Source organism: Doryrhamphus excisus, linkage group LG17 (genome assembly GCF_037039965.1).
Source record: "Doryrhamphus excisus strain RoL-2023G ecotype Guam linkage group LG17, RoL_Dexc_Guam_v1.1, whole genome shotgun sequence".
Classification (NCBI taxonomy): domain Eukaryota; kingdom Metazoa; phylum Chordata; class Actinopteri; order Syngnathiformes; family Syngnathidae; genus Doryrhamphus; species Doryrhamphus excisus.
The window spans coordinates 14,505,968-14,531,686 of record NC_136373.1 but is presented as its reverse complement, the minus strand read 5'-3'; the positions used below and the strand labels follow the sequence as shown (position 1 = coordinate 14,531,686).

The window sequence follows — 25,719 nt, the reverse complement described above, 5'->3', positions numbered from 1 at the left end:
AGGTATGAATGTGAGTGTGAATGGTTGTTTGTCTATATGTGCCCTGTGATTGGCTGGCCACCAGTCCAGGGTGTACCCCGCCTCTCGCCCAAAGACAACTGGGATAGGCTCTGGCATATCTGCGACCCTAGTGAGGATAAGCGGCATAGAAGATCGATGGATGGATGGATGGATGGACCACATTGTGCAAGCTATGGGATCACTGCAAGGACATAAGAGACGGTCACCGCTAGCATAACAAGCTACCAAACTAACTAGTTAGCCTCTCCAGTTTATTTATTCTAAACTGAAGTGTATGAAACATAATGGGAAAGAAGAACAAAGAAGCCAAAAACTTACCACTTCCACACTAAATGGGAGGAGAACCTTGTTTTCACTGTGCCGTCATGAATTTTTGAGAAACTGTGATAGATGTTCATACCACTCTAGAGGTTTTGTCCGACTTTCCTATGAAATTGTGTTTGAACCGCGGTTCTACTGTTTATGTAAACATAAAAAATTATATATGCGTTTTATATTTGGTGTGAAACAGTGTGTGAATGGTTGTTTGTCTATATGTGCCCTGTGATTGGCTGGCTACCATTAAAGGGTGTACCCCGCCTCTCGCCCAAAGACAGCTGGGATAGGCTCCGGCATATCTGCGACCCTAGTGAGTATAAGCGGCATAGAAGATGGATGGATGGACCACATTGTGCAAGCTATGGGATCACTGCAAGGACATAAGAGACGGTCACCGCTAGCATAGCAAGCTAGCAAACTAACTAGTTAGCCTCTCCAGTTTATTTATTCGAAATTGAAGTGTATGAAATGTAATGGGAAAGAAGAACAAAGAAGCCAAAAACGTACCACTTCCACACAAAATGTGAGGAGAACCTTGTTTTCATGAATTTTTTTCGTGAATTTTTGAGAATCTGCGATAGATGTTTGTACAGTGCAGCGACTTTCCCATGAAATTGTTTGAACTCGCGGTTCTACTGTTTATGTAAACATAAAAAAAAACATATATGCGTTTATATTTGGTGTGAAACCGAGTGCGTTGTGAACCAATTCCTGACCAAGGTTAAGAAACACGATAGTTAAAAGTTTTTCCCGGACCCTCACGTGTCCCCCGTCTAATAAAAAGCCTGGCCACAGGTCAACACTGAAGTCATCCTACCCACTTAGGAGGTGTCGACATGTTTCATAAGTAATTGCCCTCATCACAATTTACATTACCTCATTACATGTTCTCATTAGAATTGACTCCACTGCACAATTCTCGGCATCTATTATGTTTTATCTCGACATCATTTGTAGACCTGGATGAAGAAGAGAAAGATTGGAAATTGTGTTTGTGTGTGTGTGTTTTTTTTTTTTTTTCCATAGACTTTTTGGCCAGTTTTTTTATTGACTCCATATGTTTTTATGTACTGTGGAGTGTGTTGATATATCCACTCATGTGCCGCCCACTCTATAGGATCATAATCCAAAGGTTGGCATGAATGTTTCTGGTCGGTCGGACCCCAAAAACATGTATGGGATTTATTTATTTAACGTGGAATTCACATGTGGCTCTCCGGCTTGGCGTGTCTATCGGGCGACTGACTATCCAAAGCGCCCCCCCCCCCATCGCCCCCAATTCCAAGTCAATTTTGTAGAGCTTATGGGAAGGTAGTAGGAACCGTGAGGTTAAAGTGGTGTATCCAGGCTGCCTGGGGTTGGGGTTGGGGGGGGGGGCATTTTGCCAACTGGCACAAACTGGTATGGATGTGTGTCATTAAAACCACACTGTGTTGTCTGAGGAGACCGGTGAGGGAGGGAGGGAAGGAGGGGGGGGGGGGGTGAAGGTGGTCGGCCAATTATTTTGTAAAAATAGGGCAGTAGACCTCCTGGCTTTTTATGGCTGTGATATGTGCATGAGTACACCCCCCCCCTCCACTCTCCACTCGAAGCTCTGTTGTTGGTTTGGCGGCTATTATGATGAGGCATTTTGCATTTTACAAGTCTCGTATTTATAAAATTTCCAATATATGCCAAGTCATACATGTTGACCTTGCCATTGCAGCCTGGTGCTAACATAATTTAACTAGCTGAGGTTTTATTTTTATTATTTTTTTAAAAATCCAAGCATTATATCCCTTTTGGCCATTAAATGCGTCTGTAATTGATATTAATGACAGGTTACATTCCAGAGGTGCCTGTGTCATACCTTGGGTCTTCACAATCAGATTAAAGTATGGTCCTCCTGACGGAGCCAGGAGATATCCATATCACAAGAGCTTAAGGGCCATAATCACTTCCACACCACGGCATGAAACCCCGACTAGAGACCATTGGGTCTCATAAATCCCCCCGTCCCGTTGCTGATGCAGTGCCTGGAAGTTCTAAATGGGCCGTGTAGGCCAGGCCACGTGCACAGTTGAAGATAGTCGGTGTGGCATTTAGGGATCTGGCCATGATGGTTTAATTGAATCCCTTACATACACACGATATCCTTTTGTTTGTAGCGGTGAGCTAGGCGGCGCCTGTCATTTTTCTCTTTAATGGAAGACTGAAGGAATTTAAAGCCTCCCTATGATGCAAAGGTGACGTTTTAATAATGTTCCTGCTAGGGATGGGAATGTCGGGATATCTCATATGATTATGATAGGATACAAACACTATGAAAGACAGGCATGGACAAACACAGCTCGTTAGCATTAAAGCTACAGGCACATAGATTAGTGTGTTCCCATTAGGGCTTTCTTGGGCTTGTCATTAAAACATCACGCATACTTAGGAGATGCCATTAAAGTGTTCCCAGCATAGACCAGCTACCAGTATAGGCCAGCATACATTATGTTTTCATACTGGGAGCTGGTCTGGGGGACCAGCATACCAGCACGGAAGCACAATGTATGCTGGTAGCTGGTCTATGCTGAAAAAAACCCAGCATGACCAACATACATTGTGTTTCGGTGCTGGTAGCTGGTCTATGCTGGTCTTGCGGACCAGCATACCCGCAAGACCAGCTACCAGCACGGAAACACAACATATGCTGGTCACACTGGTCTCCAGACCAGTGTACCAGCACGAAAACTCAACATATGTTGGTAGCTGGTCTATGCTGGGGTTTTTTTTCAGCATAGACCAGCTACCAGCATGACCAGCATACATTGTGTTTCCGTGCTGGTAGCTGGTCTATGCTGGTCTGGGGGACCAGCATACCAGCACGGAAACTCAACGTATGCTGGTCACGCTGGTAGCTGGTCTCCAGACCAGTGTACCAGCACGAAAACACAACGTATGTTGGTAGCTGGTCTATGCTGTTTTTTTTCCAGCATAGACCAGCTACCAGCATATATTGCTTTCCCCCAGATATATTGCTGGTCCCCCAGACCAGCATAGACCAGCTACCAGCACAAAAACACAAAATATGCTGGTCATGCTGGTAGCTGGTCTACTCTGGTTTCTATGCTGAAAAAAAAATACAGCATAGACCAGCTACCAACATACGTTGTGTTTTCGTGCTGGTACGCTGGTCCGGGGACCAGCTACCAGCGTGACCGGCGTACGTTGTGTTTCTGTGCTGGTATGCAAAATGGTCTATGCTGTTCTTGCAGACCAGCTTCAACTCAACGTAAGCTGGTAGCTGCTCTATGCTGGTTTTGCGGGCCAGCATACCAGCACGGAAACGCAACGTATGCTGGTCACGCTGGTAGCTGGTCTCCGGACCAGTGTACCAGCACAAAAACACAATGTATGTTGGTAGCTGGTCTATGCTGGGTTTTTTTTCAGCATAGACCAGCTACCAGCATGACCAGAATACATTGTGTTTCCATGCTGGTAGCTGGTCTATTTTTCTTGCAGACCAGCGTCAACTCAACGTAAGCTGGTAGCTGGTCTATGCATTTTTTCAGCATAGAAACAAGTGTAGACCAGCTACCAGCATGTCCAGCATATGTTGTGTTTTCGTGCTGGTATGCTGGTCTCCCAGACCAACATAGACCAGCTACCAGCATGAAAACACAATGTATGTTGGTAGCTGGTCTATGCTGGGTTTTTTTTCAGCATAGAAACCAGCATAGACCAGATACCAGCATGACCAGCATATATTGTGTTTCCGTGCTGGTAGCTGGTCTAGGCTGTTCTTGCAGACCAGCTTCAACTCAACATAAGCTGGTAGCTGGTCTATGCTAGAGTTTTTTTTCAGCATAGAAACCAGCGTAGACCAGATACCAGCATGACCAGCATATGTTGTGTTTCCGTGCTGGTAGCTGGTCTAGGCTGTTCTTGCAGACTCAACATAAGCTGGTAGCTGGTCTATGCTAGAGTTTTTTTTCAGCATAGAAACCAGCGTAGACCAGCTACCAGCATGACCAGCATATATTGTGTTTCCGTGCTGGTAGCTGGTCTAGGCTGTTCTTGCAGACTCAACATAAGCTGGTAGCTGGTCTATGCTAGAGTTTTTTTTCAGCATAGAAACCAGCGTAGACCAGCTACCAACATGACCAGCATATGTTGTTTTCCGCCACAAATAAATGAATGTGTGGGAAACACTGAAGTCCCGTATATGGACTAGAGGTGTCCAGTCTCCCCAAGAACCGTACGAAGCCTTCACGGGAGTGCGCCCCTTCAAAGGTACTTTGAGCGGGTCCATGCCTCAGGTACATCCAACCTAAATCTGAAAGCAGGCGCTTTTGTTTTGTTTGCATCTCGTCATTCTTGGAACGTTGGAGTGTTTTTTGATATTTTGGACCAGCAGTTACGAGTCAAGCGCATTAAAATCAAATTGCTCACGTTGTGAAGGCCGCAACTATTCAGAGTTTCTCACCACGTCCTCTCTGCTCTCCTAGGACAGCTCTGCTTTCACTGTTTTTCATTTTCTTCTGACCCACTTGGACATTGAAGATAGGCTCAAGAGCGAGTTGAGGAAAGGAAATGAATGCAGCGTCGTGAAACTTCAACATCAAGGAGGAAATCAAACACCAGTTGGCTGCTTTTGTGTGCGCAGGGCTGTTTTAAGGGTATGATTAACAGCAGTGCAGCGTTCACAAATATGCATGCCTGGTCAATGGTTAAAGAGGCATCTTCACCATGGAGACTAAACTGGAGTCCCTGTTCAGTCATTTGTACACATGATACCTGAGGGTGGTTGTTGGCTTGCATGGAGTTACATTCATTCATTCATTCATTCATTCATTCATTCATTTTCTACCACTTTTCCTCACGAGGTTCGCTGGGGTGCTGGAGCCTATCCCAGCGGTCTTCGGGGTTTGCTGGAGCCTATCCCAGCTGTCTTCGGGGTTTGTTGAAGCCTATCCCAGCTGTCTTTGGGCGTGAGGCGGGGTACACCCTGGACTGGTGGCCAGCCAATCACAGGGCACATATAGACAAACAACCATTCACACTCACATTCATACCTATGGACAATTTGGAGTCGCTAATTAGACTACCATGTTTTTGGAATCAAAACCCACGCATGCACGGGGAAAACATGCAAATGCCACAGAGACTTGGCCGAGGGGGGAATTGAACTCGGGTCTCCTAGCTGTGAGGCCTGCGCGCTAACCACTAGGTCGCCGTGCAGCCCGCTATGCCACAACATGACACAAAAAATTGTTTTACATTCATTAATTCATTCATTTTCTACTGCTTATCCTCACGAGGGTCGCGGGGGATGCTGGAGCCTATGACAGCTGTCTTCGGGGTTTGCTGGAGCCTATCCCAGCTGTCTTCGGGGTTTGTTGACGCCTATCCCAGTTGTCTTCGGGCGTGAGGCGGGGTACACCCTGGACTGGTGGCCAGCCAATCGCAGGGCACATATAGACAAACAACCATTCACACTCACATTCATACCTATGGACAATTTGGAGTCGCTAATTAGACTAGCATGTTTTTGGAATCAAAACCCACGCATGCACGGGGAAAACATGCAAATGCCACAGAGACTTGGCCGAGGGGGGAATTGAACTCGGGTGTCCTAGCTGTGAGGCTTGCGCGCTAACCACTAGTTCGCCGTGCAGCCCACTATGCCACAACATAACACAAAAAAATCGTTTTACATTCATTCATTCATTCATTCATTTTCTACCGCTTATCCTCACGAGGGTCGCGGGGGTGCTGGAGCCTATCCCAGCTGTCTTTGGGTGTTGCTGGAGCCTATCCCAGCTGTCTTTGGGGTTTGCTGGAGCCTATCCCAGCTGCCTTCTGGGGTTTGCTGGAGCCTATCCCAGCTGCCTTCTGGGGTTTGCTGGAGCCTATCCCAGCTGCCTTCTGGGGTTTGCTGGAGCCTATCCCAGTGGTCTTCGGGGTTTGCTGGAGCCTATCCCAGCTGTCTTCGGGCGTGAGGCATTGTACACCCTGGGCTGGTGGCCAGCCAATCACAGGGCACATATAGACAAACAACCATTCACACTCTCATTCGTACCTATGGACAATTTGGAGTCGTTAATTAACCTAGCATGTTTTTGGAATGTGGGAGGAAACCGAAGTACCCGGAAGAAAACCCACGCATGCACGGGGAGAACATGCAAACTCCGAGGGTGGAATTGAACTCAGGTCTCCTAGCTGTGAAGCCTGCGTGCTAACTAATGTGAGAATTTTTTTCATCCGATGTTGGTCTTATATTAGCATAAAAATATGAGTATGGGATCATATTGGTCTTACGTATATTGACGAGTCCATTACAGACACCATCCATCCATCCACACAGAGATGGTCGAGGGTGGACTTGGACCCTGGTCTCCTAGCTGTGAGGTCTGCGCGCTAACCACTCATTCGCCGTGTAGCCTTGTTCTGACTTGGGATCGACCGATATGGTTTTTTTTCAGACCGATGCCGATACCGATTTTTTTCCCATCACCCTTAGCCGATGGCCGATTTTGCTTAGGCCGATGTTTGTGGACCCGATACTGCTTTTGCTCCCTCAATTTATATGAAAAAATTACAATGATAACAAATATTCCAGGTCTCAAGTGTATCGATCGATACCAATTCAAGTAAAGAACGCAAATATCGGCCGGTTGATATATCGGTCGATCCTTGGTTCTGACATTATGCCTCCTTAAAAAAACATCCCATATATTAGATGGTTGAGCTCCAAGCAACAACTACCAACTTTAATTGTCCTGGCGTGATCAACCATCATCTGGGCATGCACAGAGAAATGTTGGATCACCGTAAAGTTTATTAGGTACCACATGAAGTTCATGGTTGGGATTACTTCTGCAGCATTGGACTTCACCTCTGCCGGCATGCCGTGTTCTTTGTTAGTGTGCCCAGCTTTCATTTAATTGGGGGGGGGGGAGTGGGTGGGCCTCTCTTATAGTCGGTGCATGTTTGTTTAATTTGATAATGAGCTCGCTGCTCTGCGTAGCCTCAGGTGCAGTAAGGGGATACCGTTGCAGTGAAGCCGACAGAAAGCAGACATTCGTGACTAAAAAAAAAAAAAAAAAGGTTCTGGTTCCACGTTTTGGATGAAATTTGCAGTCTCATGATGACAGATGTTGCTCCCGTCTCACATCTGCCCAAAGCTTCCTGTTGTATTTGCGAAAAAAATAGCGGCGGTGCAACGAGGTCCCCCCTGCTGTGTAATCTGACTGGAGTCGGAAAGATGTCAGCGTATCCGACAGGCTTGGATGCAGCAGTGAGCAGCCATGATGCTTGAGTCTGTCAGGCGTGCCGCTGTTTGAGTGTCACTAAGAGTCTACTGCTTGGTGCGGCGCCAGACGGAAGACTCTCACAGTCTATTGTGTAGGAAGCATAATAAAAGCCTGTTTGTCGGAGCTGTATTGCTGATGGTGGCTACTTTTTAGCCTTGTTGGCATTATTCCTTTTTAGGCTGTTTGAAATGATAAAGCTTCACTTTAGGGTAAGTTTATCCACAGTGTAGTGGTGGCAAGGTCATCAGGTCGTTAGCTGATGACTACCTACTTGCATGTAGGTCTAAGAGAGCCATGTCAAGTTTTCTTACCGTTGAGTACCGTATTTTCCAGACTATAAGTCGCACTTTTTTTTCATAGGTTGGCTGTTCCTGCGACTTATACTCCAGAGCGACTTATAAATGAATAAAACTGTTTATGTTACATAAACACTGGACACCTTTTCTGTTCACGTTTATTTTTTGTGTAGCTGAATAACCATTGTGTTAGCATATCTTACATCTATCTTACATATATTCATATTTTATTGTTAGAACTTGCCTTCCAAGAGGATGTAATGTCTGTTTTGGTCAAGTAAATAAATTACCCGCAAAAAATGCAACTTATACTCCAGTGCGACTTATGTATGTTTTTTTTTTTTTACCTAATTATGCATTTTTGGCCTTGTGCGACTTATACTTTGGAGTGACTTACAGTGCAGAAAATACAGTATGCATTTTTGGCATTGTGCGACAAATAGTCCAGAAAATACGGTATCCATTTTTGGCATTGAGTGACTTATAGTCCAGAAAATACGGTATGCATTTTTGGCATTGTGCGACTTATACTCGGGAGCGACTTATACTCGAGAAAATACGGTATGCATTTTTGGCATTGTGCGACAAATAGTCCAGAAAATACGGTATCCATTTTTGGCATTGAGTGACTTATAGTCCAGAAAATACGGTATGCATTTTTGGCATTGTGCGACTTATACTCGGGAGCGACTTATACTCGAGAAAATACGGTATGCATTTTTGGCATTGTGCGACTTATACTCAGGAGCGACTTATAGTCCAGAAAATATGGTATGCATTTTTGGCCTTGTGCAACTTATACTTTGGAGTGACTTACAGTCCAGAAAATACAGTATGCATTTTTGGCATTGTGCGACTTATACTCAGGAGCGACTTATAGTCGAGAAAATACGGTATGCATTTTTGGCATTGTGCGACTTACACTCGGGAGCGACTTATAGTCCGGAAAATATGGTATGCATTTTTGGCATTGTGCGACTTATAGTCCAGAAAATATGGTATGTATTTTTGGCATTGTGCGACTTATACTCCGGATCGACTTATAGTCCAGAAAATACGGTATGCATTTTTGGCATTGTGCGACTTATACTCAGGAGCGACTTATAGTCTGGAAAATATGGTATGCATTTTTGGCATTGTGCGACTTATAGTCTGGAAAATATGGTATGCATTTTTGGCATTGTGCGACTTATACTCCGGAGCGACTTATAGTCCAGAAAATACGGTATGCATTTTTGGCCTTGTGCTACTTATACTCCGGATCAACTTATAGTCCAGAAAATACGGTATGCATTTTTGGCATTGTGCGACTTATACTCCGGATCAACTTATAGTCCAGAAAATATACACCGGATCAACTTATAGTCCAGAAAATACGGTATGCATTTTTGGCTTTGTGCGACTTATACTTGGGAGCGACTTATAGTCCAGAAAATACGGTAATTGTGTGTATCCATATGTACATAGCTCACTAATGCTGATTGACACTTTTTAAACTTCATCAAGTATTATTTATGTACTAATGCATATTTTTAGCGACTCATTCCTGGTTTCACTGGTTTTATCGTGTGGTTTTATTTGTGCTGGCAGGCTTTCTTCTATTTTCTATTGTTGATTGCAAATTGAAGGTTTATTGTTTGTATTTGTTGACTGCATGTGTTGTATTATGTCATATTGTTGGGTACATTAAAGTTCTTAAGTAAGTAAATGTTCCTCATTAAAGGACCAAATCCTGGTTATTTCAACGCATATCAGGGGGGTGTAAATGTCCTCATTACTAGTCTCTGTATGATGTCATCTTTTTGAACAGGCGCACCATAAATCTCGGCGGTATTCCTTTGAATTCCCGACTTTACATTCAACTTGTACATAAATCAAGGAGCAAGCTTCTTACTGAAGCGGTGAATAGCACAGGGATGCATTGTCGCCATCTTTGTCTCCGATTGTCACTCAGACATTGTAAGTTGTTGACAGGATGGCGATGGGGTCTTTGCATGTCTCCATTAACACGGAGGGCGGAGTTGACCCGTGGGGCCGCTCCCATCCTTCATTTTCACCCATGGAGACCTTTTCCTTGTTGTGCTGTCTGCTCCCGTTCACTTTTTGTTTTCCAGAAGCTGAGAAGTTTTTTTTTTTTTTTTTTTTTTTTTGTATAAGCACTTTTTGTTTTGATTCAAGCTCTCCTCTATTTTCTATTAGTGGCGTAATAAAGCTTCTGTTTACGTCTTTAATAAACACAAATTCACTCTTTTCTTGTTTTCTTTACAGAAGAGGCAAAAAACACAGCTTTATACTTCGAACGCAGCTGTCAATCAGAGTCCACGCCTGCATCGGTGAGTACCGTGTAAACACACGCCGCATTTATCACCTCCCGAATAGCGAAATGTGTGCCGCATCACCGCTGAGGTATGAGCTTTAATGGCTTCTATTAGCAGCAGCTTGTTTTTATTGGGGTTGCACACAATGCACAGTGGCAGACATCGAGGTGGGGGGTTTGATTCTTAATTTCAGTGCAAATTAGCACTCTGCGACACTCGGCTAAGCTGCATGTTGGCACAGGACACAGATTGAGAACTTTGTAATGTTTTTTTTTTTTTTTTTAAGAGTTACTGTGTTCTGTCACTTTGCTTTATTGGGCCTCCTGGTGTCTGAGTAATGTGAGGGAACTGGAACAAAGAGCTGAGTGGAAACACATGCAGACTTGCCTGCTCGTGACACACACACACACACACACACACACACGATGAACATATCAGCAGCTGCTTAAGATTTTACTAATATCAAGTCCGTCAGTTTTTGGCCCACGCTCCTTTTTGAGAGCGATACATGCGTTCCATTTATTATTGTTTTAATAGTTGTTAATTATTTTACTGTTTAGACTTCTAATGTGATTTATTCCACTTACCGAGGAATGACTCCTAATGGCGAGGTTTCATATCCCTGGAAGAAATACGAGAAATAAGAAATTCCACTTTTTCAGGAACTTCGGTAACGTTATTTGGGTCTTTGTTGCAGTACAATTTACTGCTGTTTGTGGCTTTTAATTTGAAATTATTTCGTTCTATCATTCTTATTTTCATTAGTACACACAGTATGAGAGTATACACACATATGTACATACCCAGGTTGCATTTTTGGCATTGTGCGACCTATACTCGGGAGCGACTTATAGTTAATTATTGTTAATTATTTGCTTCCTGTTTACGTTTCCATTGTGATTTATTCCACTTACTGAGGCATGACTCCTAATAACGAGGTTTCAAATCCCTGGAAGAAATACGAGAAATGAGAAATTCCACTGTTTCAGGAACTTCAGTAACGTTATTTGTTAAACACAGTACCATGGGTTTTTGTTGCAGTACAATTTACTGCTGTTTGTGGCTTTTAATTTGAAATGATTTAGTTCTATCATTCTTCTTTTCATTGGTACACACAGTATGAGAGAGTATACACACATATGCATAGGTTGGCTGTTCCTGCGACTTATACTCCAGTGCGACTCATGTATGTTTTTTTTCTACTTAATTATGCATTTTTGGACTTGTGCGACTTATACTCGGGAGCGACTTAGTCCAGAAAATACGGTAAATTACTTTCCCTTTTAGAAGCTTTTTGTTAAATGTAAGTACTGTATTTTCCAGAGTATAAGTCGCACTTTTATTTCATAGGTTGGCTGTTCCTGTGACTTATACTCCAGTGCGACTTATGTATGTTTTTTTTCTACTTAATTATGCATTTTTGGACTTGTGCGACTTATACTCGGGAGTGACTTATAGTCCGTAAAATACGGTAAATTACATTCCCTTTTAGGAGCTTTTTGTTAAATGTAAATACCGTATTTTCCGGACTATAGGTCACACCTTTTTTTCATAGGTTGGCTGTTCCTGCGACTTATTTATACTCCAGTGCGACTTATGTATGTTTTTTTCCCTACTTAATTAAGCATTTTTGGACTTGTGCGACTTATACTCGGGAGCGACTTATAGCCCAGAAAATACGGTAAATTACTTTCCCTTTTAGGAGCTTTTTGTTAAATGTAAATACTGTATTTTGCGGAGTATAAGTCGCACTTTTATTTCATAGGTTGGCTGTTCGTGCGACTTATGTATGGTTTTTTTTCAACCAATTATGCATTTTTGGACTTGAGCGACTTATAGTCCAGAAAATACGATAAATTACTTTCCCTTTTAGGAGCTTTTTGTTAAATGTAATTTTTTCTGTATTTTCCGGAGTATGTCGCATTTTTTTTTCATAGGTTGGCTGTTCCTGTGACTTATACTCCAAAGCAACTTATGTATGTTTTTTTTTCTACCTAATTATGCATTTTTGGACTTGTGCGACTTATACTCTGGAACGACTTATAGTCCGGAAAATACGGTAAATTACTTTCCCTTTTAGGAGCTTTTTGTTAAATGTAAGTACTGTATTTTGCGGAGTGTAAGTCGCAGTTTTATTTCATAGGTTGGCTGTTCGTGCGACTTATGTATGTTTTTTTTTCTACCTAATTATGCATTTTTGGACTTGAGCGACTTATAGTCCGGAAAATACGGTAAATATAACCTTTGTATACAATCTGCAGATTTTGATTTGCAATATTTGAGTTCCATCCCAAAATAAGTCCTCCCTAACCGTGTGCAGTCTTTGCAATGCAAATCTCCCCACCAAGTTTCATTGATGTTTCATACAATGTGGTTCCAAGACATTGCCTTTTGATACATTATCTTGTGGCGGTCTTCTACCGTCAAGTGGCTTTTCCAGATCCTCATTCTGTCCCCCTGCTGTTGCTTGGCTGAGCTTAGTGCAAGCCTGCGGAGAAGCAGACAGACTTGTTGCTCTTCCCTTAAGTGGATGATGACCCTCTTTCTTTTTAAGTTGACAGCCACCTGTTGCCCGGGTCCGACTCAGTGGACTACCCGCGAGGCCGGGCTGATTTATTTCTTCCAGGCAAGGTGGTCACTGTTACTGTAACTTGTCCAGACATTTGAGACTAATTTTATCTGACTGGAGGGTTTAGCCTGGAGACCCATGAGTGCAGACTTAGAGGTGATTTTTTTTTTTTTGCTTCTTTAGTCCTCCAAAGACAAAAGGCGATGGTTTGCTTGAGGCTGTGCACCGCTCTTGTTGTTTATTAAGTAACCTGGCACATCATATATTGTCAAGGATTGTGTCGAAGGCTGTACTTTTGTCTTTTTAGAATTGAATAAGGAATTGATGTGCGACTTTTACAATGAAGTGGCTTAGACAAGACTTCCTCCCTTCAGGGATGTTATTCCTTTATGTCTGGAACTCATAGAAGAGTATTAACTTTACCATTACTGGTGGAATGTGCAGTATAATAAACTAAACATACACTTCAAGTATTTAATATACTATTGTAATTCAGTATTTACGGTGGGAAAAAAGATTTTTCATCATAGAAACACGCCAGAAGTTAAATCCAGGAAATGACATTGTCTGAATTTTAATAAATATTTGGTCAGGAACAAATGCTAATTTAATCTTTGTTTTAAAGTTCGGTTTTGTATAATATCAGACAATTGGCTTTTAAGCCGATCTTGCAGGCGCGTAAAAAAAACAGTTCTTGCTGTGAAGAACGCATTTTTTTTCCAATTAGAGCCAAGATTGCTAATTGGGAATTGCATTTTCCCATCGTTCTTAATTGAAACATGAACACATTCACTTTTCTGTGCGTTTTAACAAGAGAAAACAACTTAGTATAAGCTAGCTAACAATGCACATCATTGGGACGTACATATTTTGATTACGAAGTCCTCTAAAAAAAACATTCCCAAAACATTTTTCCTGGTTGCATTGATTTCACATACTAGACCAGGAGCTTCTTCCATCAACTTCAGCAAAAATTTTCCTGTAGATCTTCACCAGGTTTTTTCACGGACCGTAGCTGGAATTTTGATCCATTCTTCCATGCAGATCGGTGGGACAAAAAAAAGTATTTGGCAGTTTTCATCATAGGTACACGCCAAAATTTAAATGCAAGAAATTACATTGTCTGATTTTTAATAAATATTTTAACAAATGTTTGAATCAATACTGCTAATTTAATCTTTGTTTTAAAGTTCGTTTTTGTATAATATCAGACAATTGGCTTTTAAGCCAAACACCATGCCTGTGTTTTCCACACATGCCGCCAGAACTGTGCTTGGTCGATCTTGGGGGCGCTTAAAAAAACTGTTCCTGCTGAGAAGAAGGCAGTTTTTTTTCAATTAGAGCCAAGATTGCTAATTGGGAATTGCATTTTCCCCATCATTCCTATGTGAAACATGAAAACATTCACTTTTCTGTGCGTTTTAACAAGAGAAACCAACTTGGTATAAGCTAGCTAACAATGCACATCATTGGGATGTACATATTTTGATTACGAAGTCCTCTAAAAAACATTCCCAAAACTAGTTTCGTTGATTTCACATACTAGACCAGGAGCTTTTTCCATCAACAGCAGCACCAATTTTCCTGTAGATCTTCACCAGGTTTTTTCACGGACCGTAGCTGGAATTTTGTCTCATTCTTCCGTGCAGATCTGTATTGTTTTCGGACAACAGAAATTGTAAATTCTCCAGAGTTTTTCTATTGGGTTGAGGTCTGGAGACTGGCTAGGCCACTCCAGGACCTCCACATGCCTCATACAGAGCCAGTTCCTTTGTTGTTTAGGATGACTGTCGTGCTGGAAGACGCAGCCATGTTTCATTTGAAATGCTATCACTGATAGAATGAGGTTATTGCCCAAAATCTCACCATTTATGGTCCCGTTCATGCTTTCCTTAACACAGTATGGATCAGTCTTATTGTCCGCAGAAATCGGCCCTAAAGAATAATAATTCTCTGGATCATCCAGATGGTCCGTACCAAACTTGAGGATTTGAATTCTTTACAATGTACTGTGTTACAAATAGTAAACTTTGCTACTGTGGTCCCTTGACCAGTTCTGGGCTGGTTCCTCACTGTTCTCATGATCATTTCTACCCCATGAAGTGAGGTCCCATCTATAATTTTGTCCCTGATGTCGTTCAACGGTTGTCTTAGCGATGGCGGAGGTTGGTTTCTGACTGTTTGAAGGTGTGTTCAGGGCTCTTTTATACAGATATACACATCGTTGGTGTGTTCATGGGTCTAATCAAGGCGTCCATAATCGCAGCCATCAATGCCCACATATTTAGAGTAGGCATTCTGCAGAGCTCAGTACAGGAAGTAAAGTGGTTAGCCGAAGAGCTAATCATGTATTATACTTCCTATCATAAAATCCACCATGGATGCGGTCATTTGTTGTAATTTAGCAAATGAGGCTGTTTTTTTTTTTTTTTTAAGGTTGTTTGTCAGACTCAACACAAAAGGTATGCAACTTCATTAGCTGGAGTTTGTTTCAAGGCCGCAAATATTTAGTGCAAACAGGCACTCGATTAATCTCATTAACATTTTGGAGACTTGGCTCGGAGTCTAAAGAGGTTTCCATGGCATCGACTACGGCGTAAGCTCTGATGTTAAAGAATATAGATCAGGAGTGTGTCACAGCAGGAGAATATAAGACGGCTGCGGCTTCCCCTAAAAAAAAAAAATGTATCTTAAGCCGTGTTTTTTTTTTCATAATTTTTCTCTTTTTTTTTAATTTTATTTTATTTTTTTACTCAAGTTTTTCCCAAGCTGCACAGTTTGGAAACCCCTTAAAGATAATAAACATTGAGCCCCTGACTGTTTAAAATGCGTACATTAGAAGTGCCATTGTAGTAGTATACAGTGTGATACAGTGTTCAGTCTGCTTTTTTTTTTCATAAAAAAACACGTCTCCTTTAACCTGAAATGGTAATAATTTATAGATACATGATAATGGAGGTAAAGTTTTCACATCATTATGTCTTTATGCGTCACTGATAATGTTTTTTCACTAAGCGTTGACATTTTGCACTGGTCTTTGAATGCAACATCTTTGTTGTGATATGTAAAAGTTAAACTTGTATAGAACTTCTACACAGATTGGCTCAGCTTACGTTATTATTTTATGGTAATGGTATAATTTCATTTGAACAGATTACAGATTACAATTGAATGCATCACATAATCAGTTCACAGTTCCACATGTCCAAAAGGAGTAGGAAGAAGCAAAGCTTATTAAATCCTACCCCTCCATCTGGTACTTTTACAATCAGTAACTGTTACATTTGTTCACTTCCTGCCTTTGTATTATAATTAAAGTTTTTTAATTTTAAATATTTTATTTATGTATTTACTTATGTATTTATTCATTATGTATTATTTATTTTATTTATTAATTTTTTTGTTACGTAATTTAAAAGGTGTTTAATAAGTGTGGGAGGCATATTACATATACAACAGTCACTTTTATTGTAAATGTTGATCAAAAAGGAAGGAGAATGCCAAGCGGGTGTGGGGGTGGTTGTTGAATGGGGAGGTAGAGCAAGCCGTGTGTCAAAAAAAAAAAAGAAGACATTTTTACGGGTATTTCAATTACTGACAAATGGTAATGGTTTAATTTCATTTGAACATGCATCAGATGACAATTGAATGCATCACATAATCAGTTCACAGTTCCACATGTCCAAAAGGAGTAGGAAGAAGCAAAGCTTATTAAATCCTACCCCTCCATCTGGTACTTTTACAATCAGTAACTGTTACATTTGTTCACTTCCTGCTTTCCTGATATAGTTTAAGTACAAAGTGATATGACCATCCAATGACATAATGGGTACCATAGTAACTGCCAATATAGTGATATGTATAGCACATCATGACGTGTACGCCTGCAGGTAACCAAGTCACAATGAATGACTGGATTGCTCCTCGCCAGTTATTTATGATAACCCTTCGTGGACGATCCAATTAGCAGTAGTGATTTTGTTAAGAATTGTAAACGGGGACAGAAAAAAGCTAAATAAATTGAGGTTAATTAGTTTGTTTATGAAAATAAGAAGCTGTAGGCTTGTCCTTACATGACTTGTGTTGTTCTCTGGCGCTACATAAGATTAACTCGAGCATCCAGGAGAGGCGGGGGCAGGCTTTTAGTTGCACTGAATTTGGGATACAATCGGGGCTGATGTGTTTATTATTCCTAGTGAATGTCTAACATGTCTCACATGTCTAAAAAAAAAAAAAAAATTCTCCCTTTTAAGTGCGGCTTTATCCGTCAACTCGCTGATCCCATTCCAGTGACGGCCGTAATCGGAAGCTACACATTCTTAGCGGATTATCAGCGTTGTCTTTTACAACCACCCAACTCATGACATGATTCATTGGGACTTCTTTTCAGGGTATAATTTATTCAAATTGATAGTTTTGATGTGCATGCTGACAAATGGAAGCTGCTTGACGATGACGCTAAAAATAGAATTAAACGAGCAGTGCATTTGATTGTATTATTCCCCTGCAAAGCAAAGTGCTTATCACAGCTGTGACGGCAAATTTGCACATTGTGAAGTGTGGCTTTTTTTTTTTTTTTTAATGGTTTGTTTATATGCATGATTATATGTAGCCAGTTTAAGTTCGGAACCACTTGGGTGAGGAGATTTTGAGTCATTTCGTATGACGTCGAAAGCGCGGCTTCAAAAGGGCGCCGAGGGCGAAAGATTTGTTTGTAAGGTTACCGTTTTGTTTTAAAGTTGGGTTTTGGATAATGTCAGGCAATTGAGCCGAAGACCATGCCTGCGTTTTCCACAAATGCTGCCAGAGGCTATGCTCAGCTTGTCGATCTTGCGGGCACGTAAAGAGACAGTTCCAGCTGTGAAGAAGCCTTTAAATGTCTCCAGTTTTTTTTCCAATTAGAGCCAAAATTGCTAATAGTAATAGAGTTAGAGGAGAACTGCTCTTTTGGGGGATTTTGCCCATCATCCTGATGAGAAACATGAACACATTCCCTTTTCTGTGCATTTTAACAACAGAAAACGACTTAATATGAGCTAGCTAACAATGCACATCATTGCGACGTACCTATTTCGACTACGAAGCCCTCAAAAAAAGTCTCTAGCAACATTTGCTATACATGCTGTGATCTTGAAACATTCCCAAAACTTCTTTCCTAGTTGCATTGATTTCACATGCTAGACCAGATACTTCCGTTAGCAATGACAGAGGTCAAACCTTTCCTGTAATTCTTCATCATGTATGCCCATACTGTAGCTGGTATTTTGGCCAATTATGTCTGCCAACAACCGCAACATAGAAACAACAACACTGACAATGTCCTCTCACTTCTGGATAGCTGTATCTTCCAGCACACGACATCTGCTCCAGTCCTCAGAAAAAAAAAAAATGCTCAGATCTCGGTATGCACATTTCCGTCTGTGAGTGATGCTAAGACTAGCGGCTAGCAAGGTGTGGTGTTAATCTGCCAGTTAAAATTGTTAATAATTATATATATTATAATAATATTATAATAATATTATAATAATAACAATATTATAATAATAATGTTGTTAAAAATAACAATATCGCTGTAGCTTGGTTAATATGGAAGTCCGTTATAAAAATGGAAAATTGTTTTTTTGTGAGAGCTTTAGCATCAAAATAGGTACTTCCCATGATAACATTGTTAGCTAGCTCATATTAAGGATGCAAGGGTTCCTTGGATATTATACTCACACATGCTAGGATGTTGCAGTATATATACTATATTTCAAAAAAAACTATCTCTGCTTTGTCATAAAGATTTGACTCACAATATTACAACTCTTCTTTTAATATTTTAACGTTATTCTTGTCAAATGTACAATATTTGTAAAATATTAGTTACTATGGTACCCATTATGTTATTGTATATACGTATCTCCTCGTACTTTGGTATGTGATAAAAATAAAATAAAAATTAAAAAAACTTAAATTATATTAGGAAAGCAGGAAGTGAACAAATGTGACAGTTACTGATTATAAAAGTACCAGATGGAGGGGTAGGATTTAATAAGCTTTGCTTCTTCCTACTCCTTTTGGACATGTGGAACTGTGAACTGATTATGTGATGCATTCAATTGTAATCCGATGCATGTTCAAATGAAATAAAACCATTATCATATTTTTCCATATTTCCTTTTTTTAAGTTCTTAAATTATTATATTTAAAAAATGTGCCATGGGGCAATAAAAAAAAAAAAGTCACAGGCTACAAATGGCCCCCAAGCGGCGCTTTGGACACCCCAGGTCTAAGTCAAGAGTAAGTCTTCGTTTTACATCTCAGCACTGCTGTTTGTGTATCTTTGATGATTTAAAGGTAAGACTGATGTTGCATAATTTCTCCTCTTTGCAGTCATCATTAGGGAATGTCATCAAATGTCTTAGCTTGTTTCTGTGACCTGAGTGCACAAGCGAGCTAGCATATCGTGTCGTTCAAAACACGCATATCACATGTCACCTGTGGGACTCTGTAGAAGATGAAATAGTCTAGACTCGCATCTTTTCGACTTTCCTCTAAGAGACCCCGAAATGGGATTACAGTCACCCTGGAAGGCCAACCCAAACAGCTTAGTGCCAAAGAGGAGAAATGTGAGGCAGCCCCGGCGTCTCGGAGCGGCGGGAGAGCGAACCGTGTCTTGATCCTCCAAATCAGTGGAGGGATCGCTCGTATCACTCACCTCGCACTTTTTCCTCACAAATGTTTTTCTATTCTTCGTGTTTGGCCGTTAGCCCGACAGGCTCGTGCTGTGAGATAACAAGTCGGCCTTGGTGTGTGTGTGAGCTTCGAAATGTTCTCCCTTCTGTGCCACTGTCCTTGAAACCAAAACATTTTATCATTATGGAAAAATAGAGATCATTTCTGGCCTTTTTTTTTTATAACAGTACTTTACAAGGCCGAGATAACAACAGTGATTTGTTTGAGGACAATCACATGCTCATATTCTCACACACTCGTATAAAGGCCTGCTCATATTCAGAAGCCATCTGGTTCCAGTTCCTCCTCCTCACCCGTTCCAATACAACAGCGTTTGTAGTTCTACTTCCTGTTTACTGATGCCAACTAGCAGACATTCACTCATTTTCTACCGCTTATCCTCACGGGGGTCACATGGGGGAATGCTGGAGCCTATCCCAGCTGTCTTCAGGGCGAGAGGCGGGGTACACCCTGGACTGGTGGCCAGCTAGCCAATCACAGGGCACATATAGACAAACAACCATTCACACTCACATTCATACCTATGGACAATTTGGAGTCGCTAATTAACCTAGCATGTTTTTGGAATCTGGTAGGAAACCGGAGTACCCGGAGAAAACCCACGCATGCACTGGGGAGAACATGGAAACTCCACACAAAGATGGCTGAGGGTGGAATCGAACTCGGGTGTCTTAGCTGTGTGGCCTGTGTGCTAACCACCTGGTCACCATGTGCAGCCCATATAGATATATATTAGGGCTGTCAATCAATTAAAGTATTTGATCATGATTAATCATTTTAATCTATAGATAACTCAGAATTAATCATTTAATCGCATATAGAAATACGTTTTTATTTGTAAGTAGGGGAATTTTTTTAATTGTGCATACAAAAAAATTACCGCAGTTAGAGGCAACTTTCATTAACGCAAAATGTATTCATTGTATTATCATATTTTGCTAAGCATAACTAGTTTTAAAATCAGATATCAAAAGAAAAATGGTGGAAGGTTTTGATAAAAAAAAACCATAATAAATTCTTGTCTTATAACCCACAGAAAATCCATGCCGTAAAATGTCACCCAATCGTCTCGAACTGAACTGAACTAGCCTTAGCTCTGTACGTTCGATTCCCTCATATACAGTACACTACCAGTAATGTTTTCTCATCCACTGTGTCCCAACCAGCACACAATTCCAGTAGTCCCTAATCTCTCAAAAAGAGCCATTTCAAATACCGCTATCGACATCGGACCATACCAGTACCTGAAGCCCCCAACAGTTTTCCATCATTACAATCTGTTTTAAATAGCCTACTCTTAACCAAGCCTGTCAATCATGTAGCGTAGCTAACCAAAAAATGAGGTTAAACCTCAATCAGGACGCAGCGACGTATCGACGATGAAAAGCCGAGCCTGCTGGCATCTAACTGCCGTAAGCCTGACGAGTCGATGTTAAAGTGGACAGGTGTGTAACCTCAGCAAGGCTTTAAACAGCTCACTGGGAAAAAAAAAAACATCAGGGTGGTTTGTTTTGCTACAACCAACGTGGATTTGAATTCTGCAGAATATAGTTTATTGTATTTTAATGTTAGGGTTTGTGGTGTTTTGGTGTGAAGGCTTGAGTGCTTCTGCAAGGGGGCCGGGTGTCCGCCCACTCCCTATTATATCCCTCATGGAACGCGGATGAAAAAGTAGTAGACGCAGATTTTTAAGTATCAGCCGATATTGATTGATTGATAGAGCAGCGCTTGTTTAGTAGTGTGTCATTTTAAAGTAAAGACTTTGGCTTCTTAAAACAATATGCGTTCAAAAGAGTATTATATTAGCATCACATAAATGTCTCATTGAAAAAATCACTTGGCGTTACTTTCTTACTGCGTGTTGTCGCCCGTCCATTGTTGTGTATAACGCGAGCGAGGTAGGAGGCATTTTTGTGATGCAAATGTATTACTCTTTTGAACGCATATTGTTGAAAGAAAGCAAAATCCCCAATAACTACCTTAGAGCTACATTCCTCATCACCGAAATCCGACCAGAGTAAATGACCGTTGATGCACTACATGTTTTACAACGTCATGTCAAAAAATCGTCAAAAATGTCAAAAACTATCCCTTTAAACTGACATAAAACTGATTTCAAAAGCAGGAAAAGTGGCCTAATTATGTATGCACATTTTGTAAAAATGAAAATTAGTTTGCTTTGGGCCCCCAAATGGCAGGGCATGATTACTGTATGTAGCCAAGTCATACAACGAAAAATTCTTAATAATAAAGAATTCATAATAGTTTGGCTTCTTAAAACAATATGCGTTCAAAAGAGTATTATATTCGTCACATAAATGCCTCATTGAAAAAAAAAATCACTTGGCGTTACTTTCTCTACCGTCATGTCACTGCGTGTTGTCGCCCGTCCATTGTTGTGTATAATGCCGAACGAGGTTATGGTCAGTTTTTGTGATGCAAATGTATTACTCTTTTGAACGCATATTGTTGAGAGAAAGTAAAATCCCCAATAACTACCTTAGAGCTACATTCCTCATCACCGAAATCCGACCAGAGTAAATGACCGTTGATGCACTACATGTTTTACAACGTCATGTCAAAAAATCGTCAAAAATGTCAAAAACTATCCCTTTAAACTGACATAAAACTGATTTCAAAAGCAGGAAAAGTGGCCTAATTATGTATGCACATTTTGTAAAAATGAAAATTAGTTTGCTTCGGGCCCCCAAATGGCACGGATTGCTATTGATTACTCATGATTACTGTATGTAGCCAAGTCATACAACGAAAAATTCTTAATAATAAAGAATTCATAATAGTTTGGCTTCTTAAAACAATATGCGTTCAAAAGAGTATTATATTTGTCACATAAATGCCTCATTAAAAAAAAAAATCACTTGGCGTTACTTTCTCTACTGTCATGTCACTGCGTGTTGTCGCCCGTCCATTGTTGTGTATAATGCCGAACGAGGTTATGGTCAGTTTTTGTGATGCAAATGTATTACTCTTTTGAACGCATATTGTTGAAAGAAAGCAAAATCCCCAATAACTACCTGGAGCTACGTTCCTCGTCACCGAAATCCGACCAGAGTAAATGACCGTTGATGCACTACACTGCTAATGGGGATATTTTACAACATCATGTCAAAAAATCGGCAAATAATTGCGTACTCAAATTTTGTAAAATGGAAATTAAAATGTCTGTAGCCATGTTATAGAACGATAAGCTCACTCCTCACAAATTCTTAATGATAACAAACAAAAAAAATCATAACAGCAATAAATGGGAATACTAAAAATCATCAAAAACCAAGGCAAACTTGGACGACACAGAAATTCTCAGTGTGAGTTTAGGTTAGCGGAGGCTAGTAGAGGAACGGGAATTCGCACCCAAGTGCAATATTTCATTCTTGTACAATATTGCAGTTTGAAAGTATATCATATATGCACCTACTCTATTTCTGAGCTGTTCCCATACATCATAATATATTTATGGTACATTTTCTCCATTATGATATGCCAGAGTAAAAATGTGTAAAAGATTTACTAGCTGCCATGCATGAGAGAGATTCTCATCAGGAGTTCTAGCTGGCTTTACCATACAACAGAAAGTATTTGACTACCAGTATATACCAGTAAAATCTTTCACGGCTTGTCCAGTACCCAACTGGCCTTCATCCAAATCCCAGTGTGTCATTGAATTCCATTCCACATCCTTTCATTGCTGCTTTGATGACGGTCATTTTGTAGGGGAAACGTCACTTTTCCTTCTCGGCATCAATCAAAACAATAACCCTAAAAAAGAACAAAAACATATTTTGTGTTTGTCGTAACACAGCTGTCACTCACCCGGTCTTACATGAATCAGGATTGTTATTCCTTCTCGCACTTTGGATGGAGTGATGTTGCCACAGCTGGCGCGTTTTGAATCATTTGCATTTCTGTCGGGCTTTCAAGGAGATTTATTGGATTTTTTGTCACATTTACACGCTGAGATCGACTCCGTCTTCAGCCTGACATCAGCTACAAGGACTGCCACGCACTCTTGGGGATTAGTGTAAGAGGATGTGACATATTAAAGGTAAGACTGATGTCGTATTTGCACACGTCCAAATTGGATGTCTTAAAAACCAAGAATGCCCCCAAAGACCCACTTATTACTTTTTTCATGTACCATGTGTCTACCACGTTTTGGAAAGCATATGAATTTCATTCATCAGGGTCACGCCGGGTGATGGAGCCTATCCCAGCTATCTTCGGGCGAGAGGCGGGGTACACCCCTGGACTGGTGGCCAACCAATCACAGGGCACATATAGACAAACAACCATTCACACTCACATTCATACCTATGGACAATTTGGAGTCGCTAATTAACCTAGCATGTTTTTGGAATGTGGGAGGAAACCGGAGTACCCGGAGAAAACCCACGCATGCACTGGGGAGAACATGCAAACTCCACACAAAGATGGCTGAGGGTGGAATCGAACTCGGGTGTCTTAGCTGTGTGGCCTGTGTGCTAACCACCTGGTCACCATGTGCAGCCCATATAGATATATATTAGGGCTGTCAATCAATTAAAGTATTTGATCATGATTAATCATTTTAATCTATAGTTAACTCAGAATTAATCACATTTAATCGCATATAGAAATGCGTTTTTATTTATAAGTTGGGGACATTTTTTCAATGGTGCATAAAAAAATTACCACAGTTAGAGGCAACTTTCATTAACGCAAAATGTATTCATTGTATTATCATATTTTTCTACCGCTTTTCCTCATGAGTGCTGGTGGCCAGCCAATCACAGGGCACATATAGACAAACAACCATTCACACTCACATTCATACCTATGGACAATTTGGAGTCGCTAATTAACCTAGCATGTTTTTGGAATGTGGGAGGAAACCGGAGTACCCGGAGAAAACCCACACATGCACGGGGAGAACATGCAAACTCCACACAGATAGGACAGAGGGTGGCATCGAACTCGGGTCTCCTAGCTGTGCGGCCTGTTTTCTGCATGTGAAACTATAATCGTAAAACTATAAAAGTGTGTTTTGGCTTAACATTTTTGGATATAAATTGGAGAACATGCAAACTCCACACAGAGATGGCTGAGGGGGGAATTGAACTCGGGTGTCATAGTTGTGAGGCCTGCGTGATAACCAATGTGAGAATTTTTTTTGTCACTTCAACATTTGGTCTCAGAATGTCCATCCGATTTTAGTCTGATATTAGCATTAAAATATGAGTATGGGATCATATTGGTTTCATATTGACAACCAGTCCATTAGACTCCATCCATCCATCCACCAATCCATCATCTACCGCTTATCCGAGGTCGGGTTGCAGCCACTTTGTCCAACTCCTCCCAGTGAATCCCGAGGCATTCCAAATGTTGTTGAGAAACATAGTTTCTCCAACATGTCCTGGGTTTTTCCAGAGGCCTCCTACCGGTTGGATGTACCTTGAACACCTCTAAAGGGAGGCGTTCGGGGGGGGCATCCTGACCAGATACCCAAGCCACCTGAACAGCGCTATACAAACGTAAGACCATTTAACTTTCACAAAGTTCACTTGTATCCTCCAGAAGTTCCTAGTCTAGTGTATTCAACAAACCAGCATTCCGAAATTTCCGGAAATGACTATAAATATTAGCTTTGTGCATTGGGTATCAGCTCCAAGAAAGGACTATGGGCGTTATTTTTAGAGCTGATGTAAGCATCAAGTCCAAGCCAGGAGTAGGATAAATAATGTTTATATTGCAGAGCCTATAATGAAACCTAATATCCTTTTCTGTGGTATTCTCACAGCTCCTTGCCAGTTCTGTCATTCATTTCCCATCATAAAGAACGCAGTGGCGAAGGTTTCTGGAGAATAAAAGGCGGTATTGGTACTGTATGCGTTGTCCCCCTTTGGGGACAATTTTCATTTCATTTATAGCATAATAAAGTGTGTCACAAGAAAACAGATAGGTTCTCAAAGTTCAAGTTAAGAGCATTACTTCCTTGGTCGAGGTAGCAAGTTAACAACAGAGTTCATGGTCATATGAGACCCTGGTCATGGTCATAGTGTCATGAATAACCTAAGAGGAACCCTCATGGAACACACTATGGGTAACCGCTGGGACTCGGAATAAACTAAACCCGATGCAGTTGGAGGTAAAGTTCTAGTTGTAAAATTAATTTTAGC

At 41.0% G+C, this 25,719-nt stretch overlaps 1 protein-coding gene across 2 annotated transcripts in view; it reads left to right on the top strand.

Moving 5' to 3' along the window:
• The window catches only part of fhod3b (formin homology 2 domain containing 3b), a 129,397-nt gene that overhangs the window by 11,947 nt on the left and 91,731 nt on the right, over positions 1-25,719 (top strand). For both annotated transcript variants that reach the window (XM_058083359.2, XM_058083357.2), the window contains exon 4: positions 10,187-10,251. In XM_058083359.2, coding sequence (XP_057939342.2) covers positions 10,187-10,251 — 65 coding nt within the window. The remainder of the gene's footprint in view (positions 1-10,186; positions 10,252-25,719) is intronic.